The 14545-nt window shown below is 35.8% G+C and overlaps 1 protein-coding gene across 1 annotated transcript; it reads left to right on the forward strand.

Annotated features, from left to right (window-relative positions):
- Positions 1-4700: 4700 nt before the first annotated feature.
- On the forward strand, positions 4701-13853 carry LOC146138668 (ubiquitin carboxyl-terminal hydrolase 45-like). The gene is made up of 15 exons (XM_083394648.1): positions 4701-4859; positions 5187-5350; positions 5514-5788; positions 6158-6245; positions 6331-6516; positions 6789-6949; positions 7659-7771; positions 7989-8134; positions 8432-8626; positions 9435-9554; positions 10027-10135; positions 10573-10673; positions 11233-11319; positions 12315-12480; positions 13690-13853. The coding sequence occupies exons 1-15, from the start codon at positions 4739-4741 to the stop codon at positions 13812-13814; spliced, it is 2157 nt and encodes a 718-aa protein (XP_083250774.1). The 5' UTR covers positions 4701-4738; the 3' UTR covers positions 13815-13853.
- The last annotated feature ends 692 nt before the right edge of the window (positions 13854-14545 follow it).

A 14545-nucleotide genomic window follows, 5' to 3' on the forward strand; every position in this document is an offset into this window, starting at 1 on the left:
TATTTCAACTGCTTACACAACTTCTTCCTAAAATAAACAGCGTTTTGTTTGTTTGTTATTTTCAAATCACAAAAATATCAACTTGCAGTTTCATGAGATTTGCATAAATTCAAAAACATAGCTGATTTGTGTTCGACTGGTAGTCAGTTAAACATTTAACCCGTGTGGTTGGCGACGCCAAAACACTAATACAGTACGTCAAACAAAAATATGTTGTTTATTTCAATGTATTTCTAATAGGTCAAAACTTGGTAAAAAAATATTTCTAGGTCAAAATTTGTCAAAATTTTAAATTTTCAGGTCAACATTTCCCAATTTTAGGTCAAAAAATAATCGCCCTAGATAAATGATTTTCGATATTGGTTATAATCTTATACGATTTAAAGGAGTGATTCTAAACTTTTTCCAACCGCTTTGCTAGGCATATACTGGTGTTTTAATGTCACTGCCTACCACCCGATTTCATGAGACAAGTTTGATCAAATTTACTAAAGCTATTCAAATTTAAAACTATATAAAGCCGTAGAGTTTAACTTAAAGGTCAATTAATGTTACAAACATGAAGTATAAATAACTACACAGAAGAAATATTATTACACTTTTGGTAAATTACAAACGCAATGAAATCAAAGTTATTTTTCCTTATTTTTTAATTACAAAAGCCAACAAGATCTCTAGTGACAAGTTGAACACAAACAAAGCTTTCTATTCTTTCGACAAGTTAATTTTTCGACTAAATAAGTGTTTTATCCGCGTACCGGTACTGTCGCTTTTCGTTGCCTACTTTCATCCCGCAAAGGCTACTGCGTGGGTGAAAGTGTAGTGGAAAACAACCGGTAACTGAGTTTCTACGAACTGTTGTCATTTGTCAAATATTAATTTTTATAAGGTCGATTCGGGCGATAAAAACATGTTTACCCCTGACGGCAACGTACTTTGCCTATCAAGTGTTGTATGACAAACGTAACCAAGACTGTGCTTATCAAGCATCACGCAGCATATAATTGTATAATAATGTTCCAACCCATTAACCTTGTTAATTTTTATTATTATAGCTAAACTGCAGGGATGTCCAACCTTTTAGCAGAACGGGCCACATAGCAACTTAAAAATTTCGATGGATCGCAAAACCTCTCAAATTAAAGGGGTGACGTCATAAGTTACGTCATATCATGACGTCATAAAACACCTTAACATATAAATACCCGCTCTTCAAGAGTGAACTCATGCGCAATGCAAGTAATCTCGACCTTATTTATTATTTTTATTATGGCGAAGCGCGAAAATTTATGTTTTTACATGTTTGGGCTGATACATTTCCTTAAAACGGTCCGGAAAAATGCACATTTAGAAAAACACGCATCTTGCTTAGCAATGGTGTGTTCACAAAGTGTTCGATGGATGTTGAAATGCGACATTAGACTCGATTATAGTCTCAGAAAAAACATAGGATTAGGCCTACATCAAACACTGGGAGTTTTACATATTGATGATAGGCGAAAAAAATGTGAAAACAATTGTTTGTAATAAAGGCTACTGAAAATGACAATGAGCCGGGCCGCAACGCGGGCCGCAGGTTGGACATCCCTGAGCTAAAGCGTCCTTTAAAATTAAATGTTAAGCCAATTTAATCCAAATAAACCGATTTTTTGGCGCTTTGCGCGTTTAAACGGCCTTCAGCTGCGCATTGTGCACGATTTCGTTTTACTATTATTAGTTTTATGTCATTTCTAGAAAATCATAGCACTTGCAAATAAACATTCCTAGATCGCAGCAAAAAAATAATAATATAGGATTGTACACACTTGATTCAACTGAAAGAGGTGTACAAAGATGAACCGTATGTTGATGTCGAAGCACAGCGGCAGTGAAAACATATAACTAGTTTTACGTGGTGATAATGCAGTTCTCTTCAAGGTAGAGCATAGGCAAACAGTTTTGATGGCTCCCTTAACAAGCGAGATAAAACAAGTAACAAAACGGGCTGCTTTTTATGAGCTTAATAGGTTACTTATAAATAAATGCGCCAAATTCTATCCAGCTTTAGGCGAAAACTCAAAACTTGCTGCAAATGCCACATCGGTGTTTATGATAAAGGTCAACACCATGACAGTATGCCAGCAACTCACGTACAGCTTAAACAAATAAAAAACGCCATCGCTGTAAGCGCGATTTTCCATCGCCGTTTGTAATATGGAGTGTTAGACAAAACCGATATGCGTATAGAACAAATCCTACGCGATGCCTGATTTCTAATAAAATCACGTAAAAATTGATTGACATTTTTAGTGTCACCTTGTTTACATTCCGGGTAGCGAGCTAGTTTATAGTGAAAATCGAGCTACATAGAAACACTTTACATGTAAATCATGGTCGGATTTTCTGAATTAATTGATACGTAGGCTAACTGTGTTGTGAGCACCGGAAAAAAAGGTTCGCATCACGATGGTGATTATATCTACACCAGTGGTTCTAAACCTTTTATTTTCTGTGGCCCCCTTTGATAGGCTCTCAACCCTCGTGACCCCCTGTTTATATAAAAAAAAACTATAGCAGTGCATTTAATGTGTTTTACCTGTTTTACTACTCCACGTTAATAACAAATAGGATCAGTCAATTCAGTTTAAATTAACTTATTAGTCATCGCAAAGCTTGTTTTAGTACTTTGCCAGGGTATTTTTTTATCCGGCTCTGTTTTGTATTGAGCCAAGCGAATGTCATTACATACGCCAAGACGATTTCTGGATTTCGTTTTATTGCACGACAGATCAGAAAGTCCAGCTTCGCAAAGATAGGTATAGTTACCAATTAAACGCACATTACGACGGCCTTCTTGCTGAGTAGTGGATTGGGCAATCTCGGATAGACACTAAAAACTGGATCCCTCACTTCTGTTATCATATGCCAGCTTTCATTGCACATGTAAGGAGGAAGATTTGTCAGCAATTTTCATTTTAAACTTAACGAGCCTCTGTGATTCGTGTGTTTTATAACGTCTGACGTTTTTATGCCCATCCTTGATTCTATTCTGGCCATGCAGTCGATAATAACGAAGGTTTGTACTACCACGACGCTGGATATTGGCCTAAAGTTGACCTTGAGTAACCCCGCAGCGCAATTTGCACGTTTCACACTGGAATATTTATTTTGCAACTTAACGCCCTTTAAAAAATTGCGAAAAATCAGCACCTGGCATTACACGTTAGTTAGTTAGTTGATTGCCCAACAGCATTTTATGGATCCTTAGTAATTAGGCGAATGTTATCGGCAAGTAATTGGTCGCCCGAAAATACACTAAGCGGCACAAATGTTATTTCGCCACAGTGATAGGCGGCGTTGATCTTGCCACTCGCGTATGTGGGTGGTAGCCTACTATGGGCGTAGCTTTCCACGATAAAACGAACACATTTTATCGGTTTCACTTAGGCTACCTGATTTAAACGACAGAATTGGATTCGAATTTTAGGATCCGATATTGAGTAATAATCATTAAACGACGTGTCAGAAAAATGCGTTTTAATACGTTTCCCCGTACAAAAAATAACAGTCATAATAAAAAAAAATCCGGAACTTTATTAACCGGTTTTGGGCCAATTTTTCTCTAGACGTAACCGTCCCCGACCCGGTTTTTTTGTAAAATTTTAAGGAGCCGAACCGGAACTAAACCGAACCTGTCGGAAAACCAGTTTGGGCCTACTATAGCATGGCCGCACAACTTGTATTTAACAGAGTCCAGTTATGCCATGTTCGAAATTTTATGAAAAAATGAATATCTATTAAATAAAGCGTTGTTTGGTTTCGACTCCCTGTTAGAAGGTAAAAACTAAAAATGAAGGGGGAATCATTACCGTGTGACAGCGTCGATTTGTGCAGCACGGCATGTCTTTTTAAACTTTTGATTTCCATATTTCCCAATTTGCGATTTCCGTTTTTTAGCCTCGGTTTGTGTTATTCGCGCGTGAAATTTGCCAACTTTTGGGTTTAGAACTAGTTTTAGCGCTGGTCTAGTACCCTACCACTTTTTTACAGTAACGAAACGAGTTAATGGCAAGAATAAATAAATATGAATAAAGAAATATATTAATAATAATATTTACTTGACCCACGCCCAAACGCTAACTCGTACCCTAACCCAAATAATTTTAGCAATACAACACCCCTTGAGAAAAATGTGGTAGGATTTTAGACCAGCGCCTTGGTTTTTGCCAACAATTTGTGGTAGAACTGCTTTTGGTAGTATACCAGTACTCAACACTCAACAGTTAATTTTACGGTTAAATAGCTGTAATAAAAGTAGTTTTGGCGCTCTTTCACTATTGTACGTGAAAAGTTATGCAAAACAAAATAATAATAATACCGCATACCACAACGCATATTGTTTGGGTTAGGGTGCGGGTTAGCGTTTGGGTGAGGGTGGGTCAAGTAATATTATGTTTATTATTAATAATAACTTGACCCACCCTCAACCAAATGCTAAAACAATATGTGTTGTGGTATGCGGCATTTAAAGAAAAAAAAATTTTTATTAATTTTTGCGTACATTAGTTAAAGAGAGCCAATAATTTTAGCAATACAACACCCCTTGAGGAAAATGTGGTAGGATTTTAGACCAGCACCTTGGTTTTTGCCAACAATTTGTGGAAAAACTGCTTTTGGTAGTACTAGTACTCAACACTCAACAGTTAATTTTACGGTTAAATAGCTGTAATAAAAGTAGTTTTGCTGTGTTACTTTAATAATGGTGAAAAAGCGGGTCAAGCAACGACGCATTTCGGCAAAACAGGCCCAAAGGAAAGGAAATGCAAACGAAAGTTTGTCTGCAATAGACATCGAAAATGGCCTAGAAAATGAATCTTTGGGTAAGAAATCGTGTACATTTTACCTTTAACGTAATCCAAAGTAATGACATTTTACGATATTTATTTGAAGACTGAGTGCCGTTTACATTTTTCAAATAATGCAGCCTTGAAGTCTTATCAATTATAAAAAACAAAATTAAATATTACTTGCTTTTTGTTATACTGACTTTACCCCAACATGTGCTAGGTTATGACTATTTTTTTTTTTTTTTAACTAATATGGTTTACAAACAGAAACATTAGTTTATCATGTAGTTTCCTGTGGAATTATGACTAAGTTTTTTTTTTTATTTATCATCACACTTCTAAATGTGAGTATGTTTACAGACCAGGATCAAATCAAACATGAGACGAACATTGTGGTCACGGAAACTTTGTCGAATACTAATGCCACCAATGGGTCTTTAAAAAATCAAAAAAACGATTGTCTGCCTTCGCCAGTTGGGCTGCACAATCTAGGAAACACCTGTTTTTTTAACAGTGTCATTCAGGTATCTAAATATTGACTTGTTGGCATATTAAATTTGTGGCATGTTACAATGTTGTACATGTATGAGTAAGTTGTTTAAGGCAAACGCTTCTCTTTATTACAATTCAAGCATTTTAATAATACCCAGTTTGCTGTAAAAATATACCTTGCCTTTTACATTTTAGAACCTATACCAAACTCCAGTGCTCTACAATGTCTTAAAACATCACCAAAAATTGGCGGAAAATAAAGCAACGGCTGTTGTAATCCCTACGGAGCAATCAACTCCACCATTGACATACACACCTGCAGTACAGGGTAAAACAACACTTGCATTGATAAACTTTTTTGAGTCTGTAAAAGCTTCAAACACTGCAACTCCAACGAACAATGCAAGGAGAAACACACAAAGAACAAAAGTAGTCAGCCCTAAGCCTTTGTTCAATCAGATATGTGCAAGGTATGCTGATTAGTAACCTCTTAGACATATATAGTGATTTTAATTGTTGAAATGTTTTTATAATAGGTTTACATCTGTTGTAAACAAGTCCTTTTTTAAGTCGATGTCAGGTGATTTGCAAAATAATTGAAACGCAAGTAAAGTCATCATTTAAAATTTCAAGTCCAACTGTTTTACATCTTTAAAGTTTGGGAAATACACCACTTTATTAAAAAAAACACTAAAAAAACAGTCATATGTTTTCGATAATATCCTAGGTCTTAAATAAAATAATTCAACTGAAACGTAGGTCAAGTTATTGATTCAATATTATCATACTGGATTTTCAAGCAGATATTTATCAAGTTTAAGATTCATATTTTGTTTTAGCAATTCAAGATTTCAAGGATATCAACAACAGGATAGTCAAGAGCTGCTTCATGCGCTACTGGATTCAATTAAAACAGAAGATGTTAAGGTAAGTCTGACAAACTAACTTGAGTTTTGAAAGGTAGAATCAGCAGTGCATTCAGGATGTCAATATATATTTATTTTTTACCCAGCGCCGAAAGCTTGGGATTTTAAGAGCATTGAAATTGGAGCGAGCTGTGGCTAAAAACGTGTCCGAAGAGATGCGCCATAAAGTGAAAGCTTACGGGATTGCCGTAACACAAGATCAATGGTCAACTTCTGATGTGGTTTTCGGAGGAACAATCCTGAGTTCCGTTTTATGTGACAATTGTGGAACAGTAAGTTTTAAAATTAATTGCTTTATCATATTGTGTTTTCTTTTTTTAACACTGCCAGCAACACTCTCTTAAAATACGCTCTTCAAAAAATTTCAACTTAAACTTAAATAATAAAGCTATATACATGAGCATGAGAATATTAATAGGATAAATCTTTGGTGCTTATTAGAGGTTTAAGTTCATGGTCAGCAAAATTGAATCAACTTTTTGGACATCACACCTAAAACACCATCTGTTATGCTGGCTAAAATTCATGTTTATTTCATTGCTAGGTAACAGGGGTCACTGAACCTTTTTGCGACATTTCACTTCCGATTCTTGACCCAAAGCAAACCTTTCACCCAAAAACAAATGGAGCTGGCCCAAAGAGGGGCAAAAGCACAGCTCACCAAGCAAGAAATGGAAACTCAAACACAGCCCACACCAATGGAAAGTGTGTTACTTAAATTAGCTTTGAAATCGGGTGTAACTGGTGTATGACATTGTTTTATAGTGTTCTTTGACCTCATTAAGCACAGTTGTATGGAAGCTTGTCAACACTATGTATTTTCGCCTTATACTTCAACAGTACAACCTGATGTTCACCGATAATATCGGCCGATATTTTAGTACGAAAATATCATATAATTTTTCCCGTAAAACAAACAACTTTTACAAAAAAAAAAAAAACATCCATTTTTTGAGGAAAATTTTTAGTTTTAGCATCACGCCAAGTTAATACGCAAAATATTAAGTTGATAAATCATAAAGGTACATAAACTAAAACGTTATTTTAGTATTATTAAATCCTGACCTGTAAGCAAGAGTTTTTACAAACAAAGTAGTGCGATTAATTTTTATGTTTTGTTACAAATATACAAAATTAGTAAGATTTATATTTCTTGGTGCAGTTCAATACTAACAAACTTTTTCAAAGGGGTTCCAAAAATGCAGAAAACCACTGAATTATATGTTATTGTATATGGCTAAAAACAAAGTAAGTTTGCCCTGTAAATTTAAAACCACACATTTAGAGACCAATTTTTATTAATGAAGCACTACTACAGTTTCTTTACTGATATTAAAAATATTTTTCTCCTTTCTCAGAGACCTTATAAACAGTAAACCAAAGATTTTTACTGCCTATTTTGTGTTGTTAACAGTTCAACGCCAAGTAAGCACGCTCGGAAAAAGGCAAGGCAAGAATCCAAGAGAAACAGCAGGAAAGCTCAGAAAACGTTAAACCAGGATCAAAGTACTCTTGAAGATTCACAAGGTGAGGCTATGCCTTGCATGGTCATTTAGATAGTATATGATTGGACAAGTGTAATTAAATTTGAAATGAAAGGTTTATGTGTTTCAGAAGACACCTCTGATAATTTCAAAAGCAATTATATTGAATTTTTGACCGTTTTCAATGTTATGTAACAACATGATTCGCACTCTCAGCCTCAACGCAGTACAATTTTGTTTATTTCCTGATTGCTTTTCAGTTTCACAGCCACTAAATCCCACTGAGCAACTTGCCTGTGAAATGGCTAAAATGGCGATCTGCAACGCCATAACTGTTATCGGTTTGCAAGACAAAATGCCACGTCAAATTGAAAGCTCCGATGTATCAAGTACAGACATTCCAAAGGTAAATAGAAATTACAAATAGTGTTATGTTGCCCTAAGATAGATATTGATTTCACCATGACAATGACAATTTTGCTTTACAGCCTTTTTTAAGATGTCTGAGTAAAAACTGACATGCATTTTTGGTACTTTTTTAATTAAACTGTTTAAATTTAAATAAAAACTTATATATTTTTTTAATTTTTAAATATTAGTCCACTTCAAAATTTTAATAAAACGACAGAATGTTTTTTTTAAATAGTTTTTTTATTCCATTAAGTGCTTTTTCACTTTAAAAATAATAAATTTTTGATTAAAGGTCAAAGGTGGCTCAACTTCAGTTGATTTGCCATCAAGTGACGAACCACCAGAGGCAGTAGGTGAAGAGTCTGATGAGCAACTATCATCCGACGAGGAGTTGAAAAATATTTCAACTGGCGAACAAACGACCGAGAAGGACAGCTCTGAACAAGACGACCACTGGAATGTTACAACACCAAAGAAATCAAAAGGGGTAAGATTTTAGGGCCTTGCTTATTTAAACGTACTTTCAGTCAGGGCTGCGGAGTCGGTTTGTTTTGCTGAAGTCGGGACTCTGAACTCTAGTAAGACCATGTAAAGCTACCAGAGTTCGACATGCGTACTACCAAATTTTAAAACTGTTATGGCCGCCGACTATAAATTGTAAAGGTAGAATAGCATTTGGTGGAACATTTCCCCACCATTTATTGTTAGTGAATGAATTATACGACACCCCTATAAGTGGATTGCTGGACATCCACGTTATTTTAGTTCCATAAATTGGCGGAATACAGGCTGTAAAGCCAGGGCCGGACTCTGGACTCGACAAAATCGGAGTAGGACCTGGGTTTACTTTTTTTGGCCATTCAATTGATTTTAGTAATTTACTACCTTGTTTGGAACTATATTTTTTCTGTTGAACCACCTTCAACTGTATTGATGGTTCATTTTACATAAATAAATTTGAAATATATCCCAAAATTATTAGAAAGTAACTCACAATGAAAATAGGAAATTTTCTGTGCCCAATGTTCAATAAATATGCAAAAATATAACAAGCAGTGTCTCTAAATTTTCTTTATTGCCCTCTTAAACTAACATAATGTTATATTGAGTTTAACTGGAAAGCGCTCAAATACAAAGTCGTCTAATTATTTAGTAAAAATATATCATATATTTTACCTAAACAGTAAATCTGTCCATGAATTAATTAGCACTTACTTTCAGATATTTTGTGATTATGAAAAAAATACCATTAAGACTGTCAACTGTGGAAGAAAACTATTTTATTCCCTGTTCAGACGTTGGACAGCCAGTCTCTGTTCAACACCCCACTACAGGCACCAGTTGCAAAGTCGGTGACCAACTTTTGCCGAAATCTGCCGGTAACTTTATCGCCGCGATACCAACCTAAAGACCAGGTAAGCGCCAGGAATTAAAGACCAATTCCAACCGATTTTTATTTTACCCTTAACAAGTTTAAAATGTATAAGAATTGGAAATTTAAGTGAGGACTCGTGATTATTGTAGTAATTATTGCCTTTCTTTGCCCATTTATTAGCTTATAAAACATAGGATTAACTCCTTTGGTTGTATAACCTTTATGTTAGAACTAACATGTTCCCCAACGTGCGGTGCGATGAGAGTATTATAATTATAATCATAAAGTTAATTGTATTTAAAGAACATAGGGTTTACCTCAAATTCAAGTGAGGGCTCGTGATTACTGTAGTAATTATCGCTTTTTCTTGCCCATTTATTAAATTATAAAACATCGTTCTAACTTCTTCCGTTATATAAGTTTTATTATTAGAACTTACGTGTTCCCCAACGTGCGGTGCTTGAAGAATAATTATAATGATGAAGCCAATTGCTTTTTCATTTTCATTTTAGGAATGCTCAGTTCAATCATGCTTGCACCAGTTCACGATGGCCGAAATGTTAACCGGGTCAAACTCTTTTGGATGTGAACACTGTACGGAGAATAGGAGAAAAGAATCTGGTAAAAAACATTGCCATTCACGAACAGATTTTCTTATGTGATAGTTCTATAGTAGAGTGTTTTTGATGTCTAGTATCAAAACTTATCAGCGCCAATGCCTTAACTGACGTGTGAAATAAAAATGTGAATTTTTCAAGGATTTTCAGTTCTTCCTTTCGGTGTGTAAACGAAAAAAAAAAACCTGACCAATAAAATAACGTTGAGTTGCAGTTACCAATTAAGTGCTAATAATCGCGAAAACATGTTGATATCACGCCTTTTTTTCAAATCTACGTTCACGAACCAAGATACTGATACACTGTTTTTTTTAAAGAACGCTAGAACTTTAACAAGCATTACATTCGCGCAAATTAAGCAACACGCCTTACTATCCAGCCGCAAAAGGCTACATGGGGTTAAAAATTCGGTTTCTTCAAGCTACACTTTTCAATCGACAGGTGACGCGAAAGCCAAGACGGTTTATTGCAATGCAAGCAAGCAGATGCTGATCAGCCGTCCCCCCGCCGCCCTTATAATCCACTTCAAGCGGTTTCACCAGGTTTGTTTTCCAGCATTTCTAGGGTCTGCGCCAGTTGCATTGTTTTTGCAAGATTTAGAAAAAAATGTGATAGCGGTACATCTTGCTTCGACTTTAAAGCTACCCAACTTGCACTACTACAAACTGATTTACTTTTTTTTAAATTAAGATTGGCAGTAAATTCTACTGTGGTCTTTTGTTGAAATTTTCCAGAATTAGATTAAATTTACCGAAATCCTTTGATTTCTTTCCGTAGTTTTAAGAAACGTTTGTTTGAAATCGGTGCTATCCTGTCGTATACCTGTTAAAACATGAATTAGTTTGCACGAAATATGTGTACTTTTAATTTTTTTCCTAATTTTACTAAATATATATTTAAAGAAATCTAGTAGCGAAACTGCAGAGCAGCTTCCGTTTACCAAAATATGCATTTTAAACTAAAACTTCAAACAAAATAGACGGCCTAGTATTATAGTTTTAAAAGTAATAGATCAACCTACTCTATCAAAAGTTGTTGTGTAAATTCATTCTTGCTGCTAAATATGGACTTAAAAGCATTTAACTGGGATTGTTGTCGCAGGTCGGCTGCGGTTTGCGGAAAGTAAATAAGCACGTTGACATTCCCGAAACGTTGGATCTGGCGCCATTTTGTGACGAAAAATGCCGGGTAAGCTGTCAACTGATGTTTTGCTTTATAACGAAGCGTCCACACGGATGCGAAATAGTTTTGATCAAGAAAAAGTTATGTGTAAAATCAAGCATCACGCAGCTTTATATACTTTTTTAAGGATATTATACAATTAGAGCCTATTCCCATTACCAAGTGGAAGTATCGATACTTGTGCCATACTAGCGTTATATCGATGCCGATTTGATATTAATACAGTCGTGGATTTCCGCTATGATTTGCGATACAATGCAGCGCGTTCTACTTCGAAAGATAATTTCCTAAAAAATGGAAAATTTGCGTTAAAAAACTAAATTTTGTGACGTCAAGGCTTTCAAAAATCCAACTGTTCGTTTCAATTTCATCAATTTTGCCGTTTTGGGCATAGAAGTGATTCTTTTTGTCCTACTCGTCCCTGGCTTAAATAGCCTTATCGTTAAACGAAACATTGGATTATTGGTGAAAATAACGGCCCAAATAGACGTTAAAAGCGACATGCTTTATTGTTTAAACGTTTCGGCACGTCGCTTTTTACGTCTATTTGGGCCGTTATTTTCACCATTAAACTTATGAACAGATCCGTATATAGTGTTCCAAACATTAGATTGTTTTATGCATTACGTACAAGTATAAAAATAGAATCAACCGGCAGCGACTCGTCTTTTTAACGCGTACCAATACAAAATATATTGGTGTTGCCATAAAAAAATATGTAGGTTTCGTCATAAAATAGGTAGACTAAAAACCTGCTGTTTTTGGTCAAAGAAATATGAAACTGAAACAAGGTAAAATACATTAAAGGAGAAGAAGCGCATTTTCTATTTAACTCTATTCATTTAAAAAATCTCCATTTTTTAATAATTAATTAAAGTACAACAAGACTTTAAATAGCCATTCGACGACCCGTTACAACTACAACTGTTTTTTACGGACCCCAAGGGTTTCAGTGACCCCAATTTAAGAACCCCTGTCTTAAACGTAATCCCTCATTGCAGGAATACGCCGACCCCGACTTGCGCATTCTCTATCACCTCTACGGCATCGTGGAGCATGTTGGAAGCCTAAGCAGAGGCCATTACACGGCCTACGTTAAAGTAAGGCCGCCCAACCCTAGGCTGGCCGAAGCCGTAATCGCAGGTGGAACAATTTCACCCGACGAAGGTGAGTTAAGTTTCGGGCTTGGAGCATATTGTATTTTCGAAGACCCCTTAAACTTCCACATTTTGGCCCTAAAATCATATCCTTTCGCAAAATACAGCACCCCGCAGCGGTGGCCGGCAATTAATAAAACGTTCTTTGTTAGGTTTACAATAAAATGGAACATTTGTAAAGATTGAAAACTAGACCCTGATTAAATGAATTAAATGCGACACTATTTTATACTTACTAAGCGGAAAAGAATTTGGTCAAACGCTATGTTTGTAAAAAGTAAATGCTTAAATATTTTTTATATCCGTTTTCTGACACCTGAAAACTGGACCCCACCAATAAGATTGGAATTAGAATAACATCGATGTCGAAATAAGGACTAATATAAACTACGATATAAACCCGTTAATACCGGAATAAGACCGATCACCGAAAAACACCATGATATAGCTTGTTCACGAACTTCAACAAAACCTCTATCCTTAATCCAACTTTACCCGCCAAATACACACCCTAAACGAGTCAGTCCCATCGAGCTTTGTATTATAGTCACTATATAATATAGTGTATTTTTTTGGCCCGATCAAGGTTAGTTAAGTTTGGGGTTTGGGCATTTTCTATTTTCGAAGATACCTCAAACGGCAGATTTTTAGGTTTTTTTCAGTCCATTGTCAGCAATCTAGCGCAGCCTTTTTTACTTGCAAAACTATTGTCTGAAAGCTAAAGCAAATTTGAATGACTTGTGCTTGAAAATTGTTAAAAACATACCGGAAAAGATCTAAAAACCTACATAACATTACAGCTTTCACAGTTGCTCGGGTATCCCACTATTGTCTAACTTCAGTCCAGGGGTTCTTAAATTCGAGTCCATGGACCCCTTGGGTGACCTTGATTGGTTTTAGGGGGTCCATGAAGGCCTAGTTGAAATATTAGTCTATATTAGGAAAATAATTAATTTTTCAAAAAAAAAAAGTGTTTCCACTGTAAGCATTTATACTTCATTTCACCTATACATCTTTTGGATCGAAAACAGCAAATTTCTGAACTCTATTTGTATCGTGACGTCAATTTATGACTTCATCGCTAAACATTTCTTGCCTATCCTGATCCACGCAAAGCAAAAAAAACTAAGGGGTCCAGTCGGCCGTTTTTGGGTGGAATTTTCCATCACACAGAGCATTTACAACGCCAGAACGGTAACACTTTTCTATTTTTCGGCAGATTATGACGTCACAGCGACGGAAGGCGCGTGGTTCCACATCAGTGACTCTTCAGTGTCGCGATCGACCAAGGCCAAAGCGCTCGCGAGCAACGCTTACCTTTTGTTTTACGAGCGCGCTTTGTGAAGTTTCTCAATTGGTGGCGTAACTTTTTTTTCTTAATGGTGCAATAAACAAAACAACTAGCTTTGAAATGTTGTCACGATTTTTTTTTTTTTTAATAAACGTATGGCCGATTTGCAAAAAAAACGAAAGCTGACTTGCAAACCAGGGCTGCGAGTCGGTTAAAATAAATCGAGTCCAACACAGCAAAAAAATAACTCGACTTCGGCCAAATAGCCGATTCTGTTGAGTACCGACTCCGGCTCCAAATGTACAGCCTGTATTTCACTCATTTACTTAACTAAAATAAGATCGATTTTTCTGTTCTCATGCCGCCCCGAAAACAATTTCTCGCCCTTGCCTCGGGCAAACAGTCTAATGCCAAAACAGCGGCGCTTAAACTAAGGCGAACCATAACTGCCGGACAAAATAGCCCCATATTCCGTTCTTACTGTTTACATGTTATTTAGCGACTTTAGGATTTATTAATTCCATCGTAGGACTTATTTTTAAAATATGGACTTATTTTATGTTATTGCTCATTAAAAGGGCGATTATTTTTTGACTTGTCAAAAAAGTTCAAATTTACACGCTGGGTCAAACCTACTTTAAGACAAAATCCTTTTACAAAATGCACAGATCTGGTTTGCAAAAAAAACGTAGTTATTTGGAATATTCTTTTTTGAATTACATTCAACAACAATTTAACTGTTTTACATCTTCATGAGTGTAATGTACGGTATAGGCGACCAGTA

This window comes from Ascidiella aspersa, chromosome 7 (assembly GCF_963924565.1).
Source record: "Ascidiella aspersa chromosome 7, kaAscAspe10.2, whole genome shotgun sequence".
Lineage (NCBI taxonomy): Eukaryota > Metazoa > Chordata > Ascidiacea > Phlebobranchia > Ascidiidae > Ascidiella > Ascidiella aspersa.

Bases quoted from the DNA above. Each gene is read 5' to 3' on its own strand.
- LOC146138668 (XM_083394648.1), top strand. From the start codon at position 4,739: ATGGTGAAAAAGCGGGTCAAGCAACGACGCATTTCGGCAAAACAGGCC. The intron at 7,772-7,988 runs GTGAGGCTATGC...ATTGCTTTTCAG, and splicing joins TACTCTTGAAGATTCACAAG to TTTCACAGCCACTAAATCCC. The intron at 10,136-10,572 runs GTAAAAAACATT...TTCAATCGACAG, and splicing joins GAATAGGAGAAAAGAATCTG to GTGACGCGAAAGCCAAGACG.